The 16,173-nt window shown below is 40.6% G+C and overlaps 1 protein-coding gene and 1 pseudogene across 1 annotated transcript in view; one reads left to right on the top strand and one right to left on the bottom strand.

Moving 5' to 3' along the window:
* Window positions 1-16,173, top strand: part of LOC106871526 (ubiquitin carboxyl-terminal hydrolase 5) — a 77,193-nt gene that overhangs the window by 20,751 nt on the left and 40,269 nt on the right. Inside the window, exons 3-9 of the mRNA XM_089341451.1 lie at window positions 237-362; window positions 1,566-1,623; window positions 6,709-6,827; window positions 6,981-7,087; window positions 10,523-10,758; window positions 12,593-12,687; window positions 15,108-15,301. Of these exons, the coding sequence (XP_089197577.1) occupies window positions 237-362; window positions 1,566-1,623; window positions 6,709-6,827; window positions 6,981-7,087; window positions 10,523-10,758; window positions 12,593-12,687; window positions 15,108-15,301 (935 nt within the window). The remainder of the gene's footprint in view (window positions 1-236; window positions 363-1,565; window positions 1,624-6,708; window positions 6,828-6,980; window positions 7,088-10,522; window positions 10,759-12,592; window positions 12,688-15,107; window positions 15,302-16,173) is intronic.
* On the bottom strand, window positions 11,839-11,957 carry LOC128250830 (5S ribosomal RNA; annotated as a pseudogene).

Below are 16,173 nucleotides of genomic sequence, written 5' to 3'. Positions count from 1 at the left end.
TGCTTGCCCCTGTTTGTGTGCGCGTGTATATATATAAGTATACACACACACACACATACACATAGTGGAGTTATGTTGTTTCTCTAAAGCCTTCAATCCGTGTGTGTTGTTTCTTTTTATCTTGACAAGGTTTTGATCTCAGTGAATTTTAATCATCTTCTTCACACTAGTAATTCTTTTCTGAATGTAATATTTGTCTTATTTTTGTTGTTTTTATTTTCTTTTTCTTTTTCCAGGAGAGTGAAACTGGTTTGTACATTTGTATGAATACATTTCTGGGTCTAGGCAAGCTATACGTAGAAGAACATTTCAAAAAGACTGGCAATGGTGTTTTCTTGCATATTAAGCGGAGGAGAAAAACAGTAAGTTGTACATTCAGAGAACTGGAAACAGTCATGTTACCTTCAGTCTTTCGATCTCTCACCCTCTCTCTCTCCCATCCCCATTTCTCCCTGATGATGTCAGTAAGGTTTCTCTACAGATTAAGGTGCAAGCTTAAGCAGTACACTCCTATGTCCCCTCATTAGTTACCCTTGATTCTTAAAACCATTTCATGGAAAGCAATGTGCATTCCTTCACTTCAATTAAAACCTTTGGTGACATCTCTTGTTTGAACCTCCTTGCTAAATTGTTTGTCTATGACAGTGGTTCTCAACCATTTTTTACCTATGGGTCCCTTTGATTCCTATTTTACTCTACTGGACCTTCATAGACAAGTGGCTTTCAACCAGGGTCCATTATAACCTTTGTGGGCCCATATACAAATCTGTTGTTAAAATTTATCTTCAATAAATTGCTTATACTTCTACTATATATATATATATATATATATATAGTAAAAGTATAAGCAATTTATTGAAGATAAATTTTAACATCAGAATTGTATATGGACTCCCAAAGGTTATATGGAGCCTGGTTGAAAGCCACTTGTCTATGATGATTAGTAACTTCATTTTACAATGGCCTGCTTTCTTTTACACATTTGCGCATGGCCCACTTGTATATGATATCGTATCTTACTTAGGTGCAGGTATGCCTCTGTAGTTATGAATGTCGCTTTGTAACCACAGGGTTTCAGGTTTAGTCCCATTATGCTGCACCTTGGGCAATTATCTTCTACTACAGTGCTGGATTGACCAATGCCTTGTGAGTGAATTTAGTAGATGGAAACTGTGAGGCTTGTTTACTTCCCTGTAACTTAGCAGTTCAGTAAAAGAGACTGAAAGAATAAGTACCAGACTTAAAATATAAGTACTAGGATAGATTTGTTGGTACACACTCTCACTTGCTCACACATGCTCTCACTCACACTCTCACTCACCTGTACACAGTCTCACACACATGCGCACACACACACACACACACACACACACACTCACACACTCTCTCTCGTACCTGCTCTCACTCACACACACACTTGCTCACACTCTCATACACTCCTACTCTCATACACTCCTACTCTCATGCACTCTTACTTGTTAGCATATAGTCACACTTGTACCTTCTCTCACTCAATAATAATAATAGTAATAATGATTGTAATAATATTGTTCCTTTATTTTTAGATTCAGAAAGCTTCAGAAGATCCCCCTCCCTTGAAGAAACCCACTCGACTTGCTATTGGTAAGTTTACTTCTCTTTTAGACATTTACTGGATCTGGGAGGTGTTTATTGATTTTCTGTTTATCTTGTGAGTTGGTACACAACTGGTAGTTGGTAACTGTGTAGAAAGAAGTCCAAGGAATACTGCAGCCAGCCCTGCATGTTATAACTATTAAAAAAAAAAAAAGCCATAAGGCTCATCCGGCTGGTTCCCCAGGCTCTCTGGCATATAAATCTATAAATTTCTGTTCTGGATGGGACCCTGGTCCATTGCAGGATTTAGTCATTTTTGCCTGCTGAGTGGAGTGGAGCAATGTGAAATGAAGTGTTTTGCCCAAGAACACAAGACATTGCCCGGTCTTAGAATTGAAGCCACAATCTTACAATCATGAACGCAACACCCTAACCACTAAACAATGCACCTTCACACATGTTATAGCAGGCAAGTAAAAGGGGTTGACAACAGGAAGGGTGTCTTCCAGCTGCATGGAAAAATCATCATCACCTTCATTGTTGTCATGTTTGCATGGATTGGACAGAATTTGTTGAGGTGGATTTTCTGCAGCTGGATGCCCTTCTTGTCGTCAATCCTCACCGGTTTCCAATTAAGGTAATATTTCTCTCTGACCAGATATGTTTTTGTGGTAGATTGAAAACAAAGAACAGTAACACACACAGACAGAGAGAGAGAGAGAGAGAGAGAAATTTCACAAGATGTACCTGATGTATGCTTTGGACACATAAGAGGTGCAGCAACATCAGAGGAAGGTTAGTGGGGAAAATAGCTTTTGTGTGTGGAAGATGTTCAGGTACAATAAACACCAAAAATGTACAGAAAATACACTCCATCAGCTGCCAGGGGTGTAAGCTAGAGGTAGTTGTTAGATTCTGTTATCTAGGTGACCAAGTTAGTTGTTGAGGTGGATGCTCAGAGGGTACACGAGCATAAGAATAGGCTGGACAAAGTTCAGAGAGCTCCTACTTCTGCTGGCATTAAGGGGATTTTCCCACAGTTAAAGGCAGATTGTATGATGCCTGTGTGCAAACTGCTATGCTACACAGCAGTGAAACATTGGCTGTGACAGCTGAGGATATGTGTAAGCTTGAAAGAAATGAAGCAAATAAGCTTTGCTGGATGTGCAGTGCCAGTGTGCATGTTTGACAGAGTGTAAGCATCTTGAGAGAAAAGTTGGGAACAAGAGGCATCAGATATGGTGTGCTGGTCATGTGATGTGTATGGATGAGGACAGCTGTGTAAAGAAGTGCTGATCTCTGACTGTGGAAGGAGCCTGTGGTAGAAGGTAGACCCAGGAAAACATGGGATGATGTGATGAAGCATGAGCTTTGAACTTTGGGCCTCACAGGCAATGGCTAGTGCCCGAGACCTTTGATGATATGCTGTGCTTGAGAAGACCCGTCAAACCAAGTGAAATCATAGTTGTGGCCGATGCTGGTGTCACGTAACTGGCACCCCTGCCGGTGACACGTTAAAAGCACCTTTCAAGTATTAGGCCTCATGGAGACAAGGTCGCTGATGCCAGTGGCTGATGCCAGTGGCTGATGCCAGTGGCTGATGCCAGTGGCTGATGCCAGTGGCTGATGCCAGTGGCTGATGCCAGTGGCATGTGAAAAGCTCCATTCAAGTGTTGGTCCTCATGGAGGCAATGACCGAGACCTTTGGCATTATGTCGTGCTTGAGAAGAAGACCCATCAAGCTGAGCAAAATTGCAGTCATGGAAGATACCGGTGTCATACAATTGGCACTTGTGCCGGTGGCATGTAAAGGCACCCATTACACCCTCAGAGTGGTTGGTGTTAGGAAGGGCATCCAGCTGTAGAAACTATGCCAAATAAGATTGGGGTCTGGTGTAACCTTCCAGCTTGCCAGTCCTGGTTAAACCATCCAACCCATGCCAGAATGGACAATGGATGCTAAATGATGATATATATATATACCCAACATGGTTTCCGACCAGGAAGAAGCTGCCTGACTCAGCTCTTACAACACTATGACTGGGTGCTGAAACAGCTACTTAACCACTCAAATGTGGAAGTGATATATCTCGACTTTGCAAAGGCCTTTGATAAAGTTGATCATGGAATGATATGTCACAAACTGCGTGATCTCGGCATAGTTGGAAAATTGGGAGAATGGCTTCATGACTTTCTGAAGGATAGAAGTCAGGTGGTAGTAGCCAATGGGGCCACCTCCAATGACACACAAATAGTGAGCGGTGTTCCGCAAGGCACTGTTTTGGGACCATTACTGTTCATAATGGCCCTCTCAGACATGCCCTCAGCCACACAGAGAGCCACGGTCACAAGTTATGCAGATGACACAAAAGTCTCACAGGTAATACAGAACCCTGAAGACACTATGCACCTGCAATGTGAGCTGGATGAAATATACAAGTGGGCTGAAAAGAATAACATGCAGTTTAATGCTGAAAAGTTTCAAGCCTTATGCTATCAGCATGCAAGACTAAATGCAGAACCCATGAAATACACTGGACCTGGAGGGACTGCAATCCCAGAGGCAGAGACAGTGCGAGACCTGGGCATTTACATGAGTAATAATGCATCCTTTCATGTTCATGTTACTAAATTGTCAATGAAATGCAGGCGACTGACCGGATGGATTCTAAGGACTTTTAGAACAAGAGATCAGGAAACCATGATGGTGCTCTGGAAGACACTTGTTCTAAGCCACTTGTTCTAAGCCACTTGTTCTAAGCCACTTTGACTATTGCTCTCAGCTATGGTCACCAACCAGTGTCAAATTAATCTCAGAACTTGAGGCAATCCAACGAAGCTACATGAAGAAGATAGCCTCTATGCAGCATATAAGCTATTGGGAAAGACTCAAGAGATTAAGACTCTATTCCTTAGAGCGTAGACGAGAAAGATATGCCATAATATACATCTGGAAGATCCTTGAAGGTATTGTCCCAAACTTTGGCATCGAAAGTTACACAAATAAAAGAACTGGACGCCATTGCATAGTGCCAAGGACTCCAAATTTGCCATCAAGATGTAGGACAAGATACTGCAATAGCCTGGGCTTCAAAGGTCCACAGCTCTTCAATATCCTCCCGAAGGACTTGAGAGACCTGCATGCGGTGGATGTAGGTGTCTTCAAGACAAGGCTGGACCTCTTCCTGTCAGGTGTCCCAGATGAACCAACTTCATGGCAGGAGGCGCAGAAGAGAGCAGCTGCATCAAACTCTCTCATGCACCAAATGTCAATTCCTGAAGTAAAATTCGTGAAGTAAAATTGTGTAGCAACACAAAATGGCGGTGCCCTAGCATGGCCACAGCTCATGAGCTGAAACTGGATAAAATGAAAAAATGAAAAAAAATGAAATATATATATATATATATATATATATATATATATATATATATATATATATATATATATATTTGTTAGCTGTAAAGCTGCCCAATAGGGCAGCTTTTAAGCTGACTCCTGTGGAGGGCTCTTCATTGGGCCTTGGGCCCAACAACGACACTTCATGCATTGAGAAAATATTAAATTTTATTAAACTTGAACAATATTTTTCAAGCAATGAACAATTTTCATCAAAACAATGATGTGATTTGTCGACTTGGAACTTATTGCAAAGCTTCATGATAAACATTTTCTGTCTTCCCATTCGGGGAGTCAGTAGAAATAGCTTGTTTCTATTCCCTACCCTTGAACAACCAGCATGTAGCTGGTCATAGGCAACAATAAACTTACCTTTTAAAAGTTCAACAATAATTCTTCTGCCGCCACTTAATTCTAAAGACAATTTGATGTATGTAGGGCCTTACTTTTCATACCATTATTTGTAGTAGCTGTTCTTTGTTTGAAAGAAAATCTCACCAATGTCGCTAAACATTTTAAAGTGCAATTTTTATGGTTTGGAATTATTCTAAACGTGTTTGACCATAAAGATGTTTGAAATTTAGTATTTTTTAGTATTTTTTAAGGTAACTCTTTACTCTTTTACTCTCTTTTACTTGTTTCAGTCATTTGACTGTGGCCATGCTGGAGCACCACCTTTAGTCGAGCAAATCGACCCCAGGACTTATTCTTTGGAAGCCTAGTACTTATTCTATCGGTCTCTTTTGCCGAACCGCTAAGTTTTGGGGACATAAACACACCAGCATCGGTTGTCAAGTGATGTTGGGGGGACAAACACAGACATGCAAACATATACACACACATACATATAAACGACGGGCTTCTTTCAGTTTCCTTCTACCAAATCCACTCACAAGGCTTTGGTCGGCCCGAGGCTATAGTAGAAGACACTTGCCCAAAGTGCCATGCAGTAGGACTGAACCCGGAACCATGTGGTTGGTAAGCAAGATACTTACCACACAGCCACTCCTATGCCTAATAATAAAATTAGTTGAATCTATTTTCATGCATTTGGAGTTTGCTAAGTTTCCAAAGCTCCGACAGCCGACGGCATGAAAATAGATCCAACAAATTTTATTGATATCTGAGAAAATACTAAGTTTCCAACATTTTTATGGTAGAGAGTTATGAGAGAATGAGTTCAATACGTATTTCAGTTCCGGATGTTATGAAGCATGTGTTATGGTTAAATTACTTGATACAGTTAGAAGTGTCATTGAATAGTGAGAGAGGGGTAAAGCATGAGGAATAGTAGCAGGGTCATTGAATAGTGAGGGAGGGGTTCAGAGGAGTAAATTCGAAAAAGTGTGACACACTGACATTCGCTTTCGCATTTATTATTATATATATATATTATATACACATGTGTATGTGTGTGTCTGTGTTTGTCCCTCACCACTGCTTGGTGACTGGTGTGTTTATGTCCATGTAACTTAGTGGTTTGGCAAAAGAGATCAATAGAATTAATATAAGGCTTAATAAAAATAAGTACTGGGGTTGGTTCATTTGACTAAAAGTTCTTCAAGGCAGTGCGCTAGCATGGCCACAGTCTAGTGATTGAAACAAGTAATAAACTTAATTACATTCTTCTTGACTATCACAGTCACATTTTCTTTCTTCATGTTAATTTCTGAACATGGCTCTCTTAAAATGGTTTTTAACTGAAAGCTCCTTTTTTCTCTCTGTTTTTTCTTTAGGTGTTGAAGGAGGTTTTGATGCTAACCAAAAGTCTTTTGAGTTTGTTGAAGATATATCTGTGCTCGTCCTGCCTGACTGGAATCTTTTTCCATATCCAGACCCACAATTACCTGAAATTGTAATTTTCACCTTCGCATAGATATGTGTATTTCAGTTTGCGTGTGTGTGTGTGTGTGTGTGTGTGTGTGTGTGTGTGTGTGTGTGTGTGTGTGTGTGTGAATGTCTGCCTGTCATCTCTTGTTTATTTATTTTGTGTGATGTTTTCATGTAGGTGAACCTGTCGGCTATTGCCATCATTGAGGCTGAAGATGCTCTGAAGATGGAAGAGGCAGCATTAGCAACAGGATCTTGGGAAGGTGACAAGAGAATCGTAAGCAAGTAAGTCACCATCCCCATCATCAAATGTCTGCTTTCCATTCCAGAATAGGTTGAATGGATCATCAAAGTATGAATCAGTTTTTATTCAGAGTTACTGATCCTATCGTGCATTTTCACACAGGTTGGAGGACCACATCTTGCTCATATATCTTATTTTTAGTTTGTCTTCTATAGCTGGACACCTTTCCGATCACCAACCTCTGCACAGAGTACACTGGGTGTATTTTATCATGTCCCTCGAACTAGAGAGGTTTCCATGTCCTTGACAAGACTGGAAGGGTTCTGTCAACCTTGTGTAATCTCTACTTGTCTGTCAACAGCTTCACTGATTGTTCTGGGTGCATTTTATCATATCCCTAAAACTAGAGGGACATGAACTAGAGAATAGTCAGGTCAGCAATCTCATCATGGGCTGATGAAACCTGCTACTAGTATCATGTAAACCAGTGATTACTTGTTCTGTGGTCAGTGACTATGAGGGTTGGCTGAAAAGTTCATAGGCTGACCAAAATACTCTGATGGAATGTGACCCAATGAAGTTTATTTTTCAATGTAGTCCCCTTTTCAGTTCACACACAGTTCTCCCATCAGTGTTGCAGTGCTTGGATCCCATTAGTGAAGAAGTTTTTGTCCTCTTGGTCAAAAAAGTCATCAACAACAGGTATGATGTCATCATCACTGCAATACTGATTCCCAGCCAACAGATGATTGTCAGATGGGACAAAATCAGGAGAATAGAGAGGGTGATCAACCAACTGAAAGCCACAATCATGCGCAGCAGCCATTGAAAGCAAGTGCTGGAGCATTGTCTTAATGAAACAAGACCCCTTTCATCAATTTTCCTGGGCATTTAGTCTTGATAGTCTTTTGTAACTGCCTCAGTATGTTGGCATAGTACTCTCCATTGATGGTGTGGCCCTTTTAAAGATTGTCAATAAACTCCATGCCTTTTGCATCACCTTCCCTGCAGATGAAATGACCTTGGCCTTCTTTGGAGAAGGTGAGCAGAGATTGTTTCCACTGCATGGATTATCTCTTTGTCTCCAGATCAAAGTGATGAAGCCAACACTCATCCTGTGGGCTAAGAAATGTTGAAGGAAACCAACTGGATCTGTCTGAAACAATGTCAGATTTTCTCATGATGGGATCAGCCCAGTGCACTTTCAGTTAGGTGTCAGAAGATGTGGCACTCAATGAGCAGAAACCTTCATCATGCCAAGTTCATTGTGCAGAATATTCTCAATTCTCAACTGAAGAGTTCCATTGATCTTGTGTTGTCTCTGCTTCTCTGCTTGTTTACCAACCAACTTACAGTGGGAAGCTGGGTGCATTTTTCTGAAGCACCAGCACTTGTCAGGTTGGCTTCTATCCTGTAAGCTTAAAGAGTCCATGATATTCTGTAACGCAGCAGTTCTCACAGACCAGTTTTATACAAGAAAATTGCACCACAGACTGAGAGATTACACACATAACAAACACAATAAAGTACATAATCATCATCATCATCATCATCATCATCATCATCATCATCATCATCATCATCATCATCATACGTCTGTTTTCCCTGCTGGCATGAGTTGGATGATTTGATGAGCTGGCCAGCTGGAGAGCTGCTGGAGCTCCATTTGTCTGTTTTGGCATGGTTTCTATGGTTGGATTCCCTTTCTAATGCCAAGCAAAGGGTGCTTTCTATATGGCACCAGTGCTGGTACTTACGTGGCACTGGCACGAGTGCTTCTTATGTGGCACCAGCACCCACAAGAGAGGGAGTGGGGGCATGGCCATAAAGGACGTACCTGAATGTATGAATGGCCGCAATTGTACTTAACTTGATGTGTCTTCTCAAGTACAGCAAATCACAGAAGTTTTGGTCCCTTGTATGCATCACATGACCAAACCAGCACAGTCTTTTCTCTTGCATGCAATATCTGATGCCTCTTATACTCAGTTTTCCTCTTAAATCATTTACTCTCTGTTGCCTGTGCACACTGACATTAGCCATCCAACGGAGTATGCTGGCTTCATTTCTTTCAAGCCGTTGCATGTCCTCTGTAGTCATAGCCTATGTTTCACTGCCATGCAACACAGCTGTATATATACAGGCATCATACAATCTGCCTTTCATTCTGAGGAAGAGGCCCTTTGTTAGCTCTCTAAATTTTTACCAGTTGGTTCTTATTCTAGCTGTTTATGCTTTCAAAACTTCTTCCTCCACTATTAACTTAATTGCCTAGGTAATGGAAGCTATCTACTACTCCTAGGAATATCCCCCAGACATTTGAAGAAGTCTATTCTCTGTACATTGTTAGTGTTAATTGTACCTGCACATCTGCCACATGCAAAGACTACTTTCTCTCTTAACCTTCTTGTGGTACTACTGCACCTCTTATATGTCCATAGCTTTGCACTGGGTACACAGTATGGAGTTTCTATCAACACCTTTCTGACATATCAAGCAGGGCCATCTCCCTGAAAGTATTTGTGTAAGACTTTGGACTTTCCTAAATTAACTGTAAAACCCTTAGATTCCAGACTTTGCTTCCACACCTGAAATTTCCTCTCTAGTTCAGATAGTGATTCAGCTATAAGAGCAAGGTCATCAGCATAGAGGGGTTCCTAAGGGCAGCCAGTCTTGAATTCCTGTTATGGCCTGGAGGACTGTGATAAACAAAAGAGGACTTGGAGTTTTTACAGAGGTGGGCAGGTTTACATATAAAGCACTGCTTTCTTTCACAGTGTATTGGCTTGCTAATTCCACCAGCACTAGCAAGGACATAATGTACCTTGCAAGACTATGGACCCCAAGTGAGAAGGTGGGGGCTTTATTCTAGGAGAATAAGAAGTAGGGAGGGGAGAAAAAGGCCTGGAACAGAGCAGAGAGTAGAGAGGAGAGAAAAAGGCCTGGAACAGAACAAGTATCTTGCTGAAGAGGTGTGTCATGGCTATGAGCGTAATTCTTTTATCGGTTTCTGTTATTGGATTATAGCTATGCTAGAGCATTGCTTTGAAGGGTTTTTGGTAATTATATTGATGCCCACGCTTTGTCTTGTACTTGTTTTTTGGCTTGAACATGTCTTTGATTGTGCTTTTGTGTTAATGCATGCGTGAAATCAAAGCAAGTTTGTGTATATATGTATGTGAGTGTATGTGTTTGTCTACACAGATGCTTCTGAGTGTTTATATATATATGTGTGTGTGTGTGTGTGTGTGTGTGTGTGTGTGTGTGTAGCTATGATTTCATGATTGTGTGTATAAGAGCCATGCATATCAAAGTAGGTGCTTGTGAGAGACAGATCAAAGTGTGTGTGTGTGTTCATACACATATGTTCATATGTTAATTTGTGTGTGAGTGCTGTGTGGTTATATATATATGTGTGTGTGTGGTGTGTTACATTCACCAAATACCTTATCTTTTTTTCTTTCTTTTTTTTGTAGACATGCTGAAAATCTACTCCAGCTGGACAATGGCAAGAAGATCCCACCAACTGGCTGGAAGTGTGAAATGTGTGAACTGACCACTAACTTGTGGCTCAACCTCACAGACGGTGCCATCCTATGTGGGCGCCGTTTCTTTGATGGCAGTGGCGGTAACAATCATGCTGTTGACTATTATAACATAACCAAGTACCCTCTGGCTGTGAAGCTGGGTACAATAACAGCCGACGGTGCCGGTGAGTAGAAATGTGGGTTTGTTTGATATCATCATCATCAATGTAATTGCATTGCTATCAACATCACTGTCATGTTTTTGTTGTTAGCCCATCAGAAGTTCAATATTGTGATTCAAGTTGTTGTGGTCGACCGGATTCAACTTGGATGGATTTGAGATTTGAAACTTTTGGAGAAAGACTTAGCAATAATAATAATTTCAAATTTTGGCACAAGGCTACCAAGTTTGGTGAAGGGAGCCAGTTGAAAACACTGACCCCAGTGTTCTACTGGTGCTTATTTTATTGACCTTGAAAGGTTGAAAGGCAAAGTCGACCTTGGTGGAATTTGAACTCAGAACATAAAGACGGATGAAATACCGCTAAGCATTTTGTCTGGCATGCTAACAATTCTGCCAGCTCACTGCCTTAATAATAATAGTAATAATAATAATAATAATGATAATGATTTCAAATTTTGGCTCAAGGCCAGCAATTTCGGGGAGGGATAAGTCAATTACATCAACCTCAGTACTCAACCTGTACTTGTTTCATTGACCCTGAAAAGGTGGAATGCAAAGTCAGCCTCGGCAGAATTTGAACTCAGAATGTAAATAAGGATGAAATGCTGTTAAGTATTTTGCCTGACCTGCTAATGGTTCTATCAGCTTGCCACTTTAATAATAATAATAATAATAATGATAACTGTTTCAAATTTTGTCACAAGAACAGCACTTTTGAGGGGAGGAGTGTAAGCTGATTACATCAACTCCAGTAATTTTGTATCAAGCTCAAAAGGATGAAAGGCAAAGTTGACCTTGGCAATATTTGAACTCAGAATGTAAAGAGCTGGAATAAATGCTATTTGTCCAGTGTGCTAACGATTCTGCCAGCTTGATGCCTTCATAATAATATTGGTTTCAAATTTTGGCGTTAGTCCAGCAGTTTTGGGGCAGGGGCTAAATCAGTTAAATCGATCTCAGTGCTTGGCTGGTACATGTTTTATTGACCCTGAAAGGAGGAAAGGCTAAGTCAATCCAGACAGCATTTGAACCTAGAACCTAAAGATTAATGAAATGCTGCTAAGCACCTTAAAAAGTGAGATGCTTACAGCACCTAGGTTTCCCAAGTGGTCACTCGTCCAAATACCAACTGGGCTTGACATTGCTTAACTTTAGTGATTGGACAAGAACTGGTGCATTCAACATGATATGGCCATAAACATAATAATAATTTTAATAATAATGTTATTTCTAATTTTGGTGCAAAGCCAGCAATTTTATGATTTCACCAACTCCAGTCTTCAACTGGATCATATTTGTATTTCTTATCTGTAAACAGAGAATTGAGAGTAAGTTCTTAATATTTACTTACCAAATAGTAACTATTTCCAGGGAATTCTGAACACTACCAACATTAGTGTTTTCATTTAAATATGCAACTCTTTAAAAAGAGATTTTGTATCAGAGAACCAGAGCTGATCATACTGGTGTGGGTTTTGGTATGAAGTGGACCAATCATCATCATCATTATGGCAAATGCTCTTCTCTCTTTCATACTCTTTAGCCTACAGGCACAGATTTACAGTAGGTCCGTTCACTGGGGCCTTCCTTGCCACATTCACCTGCCTCTCAACAAATTTACTAGGGAGTAAGCACATAACCATCAACCTTCATATTCCTTTTCAAATGGAATTTTAAAAAAATGTTGAAGATGGCTTCACTGAATAGAAAAGTGTGCATCTTCTGTTTTTTTCTGTCTTGTCCATTACACAATCTCTTTTGCCAGAACCATCAGACAGAGGTAAACTGTTTGTACTTTGTTGTTGTAGTAGTTATAAATAATTGTTGTTTTGCAGATGTTTACTCTTATGATGAAGATGACATGGTAGAAGATCCATACCTTACCAAACATCTGGCCCATTTTGGCATCAACATTGCCTCTTTGCAAAAGGTGAGTTTGTCATTGCCTTACCATTATTATTACCATAACAACAATGATGACTACAACCATCAAACCATCACAACCACAACACCACAATCACACCCTCTACCTCCCACTCATAATTTTGCTACTGCTGCTACCACCACCACCACTAAAAGAACAAGAAGAGGAGAAAAGCAGTGAATATAGCTGCAGTAGCACTACTACCACTTATACCATCACTACCACTACATATACGATAGATGCAAGCACCACCTGCACTGTGGCCACCACCACTGCCCATATTATCATCATTGTCACCACTACTACCTCTACTACCACCATTACCATCATTGTCACTCCTACCTCCATTACCCCCACTATCCATTCTATTCCCACTGCAACTTCCACTCATACCATTACCATCATTACTACTGTTTCCAATATTACTGTGCTATCATCTGTAATAATAATAATAATAATAATAATAACAATGAGTAATAATAGTTTCAAATTTTAGCACAAGGCCAGCAACTTTGGGAGAGGAAGTAAGCCGATTACATCAACCTCATTGCCGAACTGGTACTTATTTTATTGACCCTGAAAGGATGAAAGGCAAAGTCGACCTTGGTGGAATTTGAACTCAAACCATAAGGATGGACAAAATGCCACTAAGCATTTTGCCCAGCATGCTAATGATTCTGCCAGCATGCCACCTAATAATAATAGTAATAATAATGATAATCCTTTCTATTAAAAGCACAAGGCCTCAAATTTGGTGGAAGGAGATTAGTTGATTATGACCCCAGTACTCAACTGGTACTTAATCTATCGACCCCGAAAGGATGAAAGGCAAAGTTAACCTCAGCAGAATTAGAACTTAGAACGTAAAGATGGACGAAATGCTGCTAAGCATATTATCCTGTATGCTAATGATTCTGCTCGTTTGCTGTCTTAATAATAATAATCCTTTCTACTATAGTCACAAGGCCTGAAATTTTGGAAGAGGGGACTAGTCGATGATATCAACCCCAGCACCTAACTGGTACTTATTTTATGAACTATGAAAGGATGGAAAGCAAATTTGACCTCAGTGGAATTTGAACACAGAATGTAAAGGCAAACAAAATGCTGTTAAGCATTTTGTCTGGCATGCAAACAATTCTGCCAGCTTACTGCCTAAATTATAATTATACACATTTAGGATAGAAGGTGCATATTTAAAGGTAGAAGGGAACAGACATTTAGAGTGGTGGGTACAGACATTTAAGATAGAGGGTAAAGGCATTTAAAGTAGAAGCTATGACCATTTAGGATAGTGGATACAGACATTTCACCAATTCACTTGTGCATATATGCACGCACCTACACAAGTATTGCACACAAACATATACATGCATCTACGCATGCATTGTGGATACATACATATATATGCACACTATGCTCCGTTGGATGTGTAATGTCAATGTGAATACCCGTCAGAGTGTAAGTATCTTGAGAGAAAAGCTGAACATTAGAAGCATCAGTTGTGGCGTGCAAGAGAGACGATTGCGCTGGTATGGACATGTGGTGAGAATGGATGAGGATAGCTGCGTGAAAAAGTGCCACACCCTAACAGTTGAGGGAACCCGTGGAAGAGGTAGGCCCAGGAAGACCTGGGCTGAGGTGGTGAGGCAAGACCTTCGTACATTGGGCCTCACCGAGGCGATGACTACTGACCGAGACCTTTGGAAATGTGCTGTGCGTGAGAAGACCCGGCAAGCCGAGTAAGATCGTTGCCAGTGCCCCTGGACTGGTTCTTGTGCGGGTGGCACATGAGATGCACCATTTTGAGCGTGGCCGTTGCCAGTACCGCCTGACTGGCTCCCGTAGGATTTTCGAGCGAGATCGTTGCCAGTGCCCCTGGACTGGCTTGTGCGGGTGGCACATAAAAGACACCATTTCGAGCGTGGCCGTTTTCGTGCGGGTGACACGTAAAAGCACCCACTACACTCTCTGAGTGGTTGGCGTTAGGAAGGGCATCCAGCTGTAGAAACTCTGCCAAATTAGACTGGAGCCTGGTGTTGCCATCCGGTTTCACCAGTCCTCAGTCAAATCGTCCAACCCATGCTAGCATGGAAAGCGGACGTTAAACGATGATGATGATGATGATGATGATCACCACCCTCTTTTATGTACACACACACAATCATAAACACATGCTGCATAGTCTCTCTTTGTCTATCTGTCTGTCTTTCACACACACACACACACTAACACACACAAATACACAAACACATATGCACACATACACACACACAGAGGGTTTTATTTGAATACATGTAATATTGATCTTTTTACTTTTTGGTCAAGGTCCCACACAAATTACAAAGTAAGTGGGTGTGTGTATAGGGGGAACAGATTGTGATGTGATGTTCATGCCTTTCTCAGATGAAATTTGTTTTCTGTAGACAGAAAAAACAATGGTTGAGCTGGAGATAGACTTAAACCAGAAGATTGGTGAATGGGATGTGATTCAGGAGTCTGGCAGTCAGCTGACACCCCTCTATGGGCCAGGCTGCACGGGTATGCGTAACCTTGGCAACAGTTGCTATATGAATTCTGTGATGCAGGTGATTTTCACCATCCCAGATTTTCAAGAAAAGTGAGTTATCCTCAATTTTGTTTCTCATCAACAGCCTCTTTTTCTTTGTTTTTTTTCTTTTCTTTCATTGTTTTCGCATTCTTTTTAGCATTAGTTGATAAAATTGGCACTTTTGGTTACATAGACACACACACACACACACACACACACACACACACACACAAAATAAATAAATAAAAAAGGGTGTGAGAAATCGTTTGTAACTTATTTCCCAAATCCTGCTCTAGGTTAGACATTTACTGTACACACACATACACATAAGCACACACACAAACACATGCACATTTACATATTGTAAATGATTATGTAGGGCAGGCTTGTTGTGTCACTACATAAGTGTATATGACTATCAGTATTAGGCTTGGCTGTGTAGTAAGAACTTTGCTTCTCACAACATAGTTCTTACCACATAGATGCCACTGTATGGAATTTTGTACTAGTGGCTTCTACTATAGTTCTGGGCCAACCAGAGGCTTGTGAGTAGATTTGGTCAACAGGAACCTGTCATATAAATACACACATACATATGTATATATATTTGTGTGTGTTTTGGTGCCTGTGTTTATCTTCCACCACTGCTTGGCAAGTGGCTTTACATGACTATGTAAACAAAATTTTATTCCATTACACATTAAACATGCCTGTGACTATATGCAGGTTCATGAATTTATATATACAAGCTTTCCTTGTACAAAATATATATATATATACTTGCAGAAACACCCATTGTTAATTGGGTTTAAAAAAGCTGCCAAAATTGTACTATGACTTTTGAAAGTTATTCACTTAGATTGTTTTGAACATGGCCAGAAATGGAACTTTTTGGGTGGTCATTGTAGGAAGGTGAAACAAATGTTGTTTGAGTTACTCAG

The sequence above is a fragment of the Octopus bimaculoides genome, chromosome 24 (genome assembly GCF_046866305.1).
Source record: "Octopus bimaculoides isolate indiv1 chromosome 24, ASM4686630v1, whole genome shotgun sequence".
NCBI lineage: Eukaryota > Metazoa > Mollusca > Cephalopoda > Octopoda > Octopodidae > Octopus > Octopus bimaculoides.
Note: the sequence above shows the minus strand (reverse complement) of the source record. Positions and strands in the feature narration are given on the sequence as shown.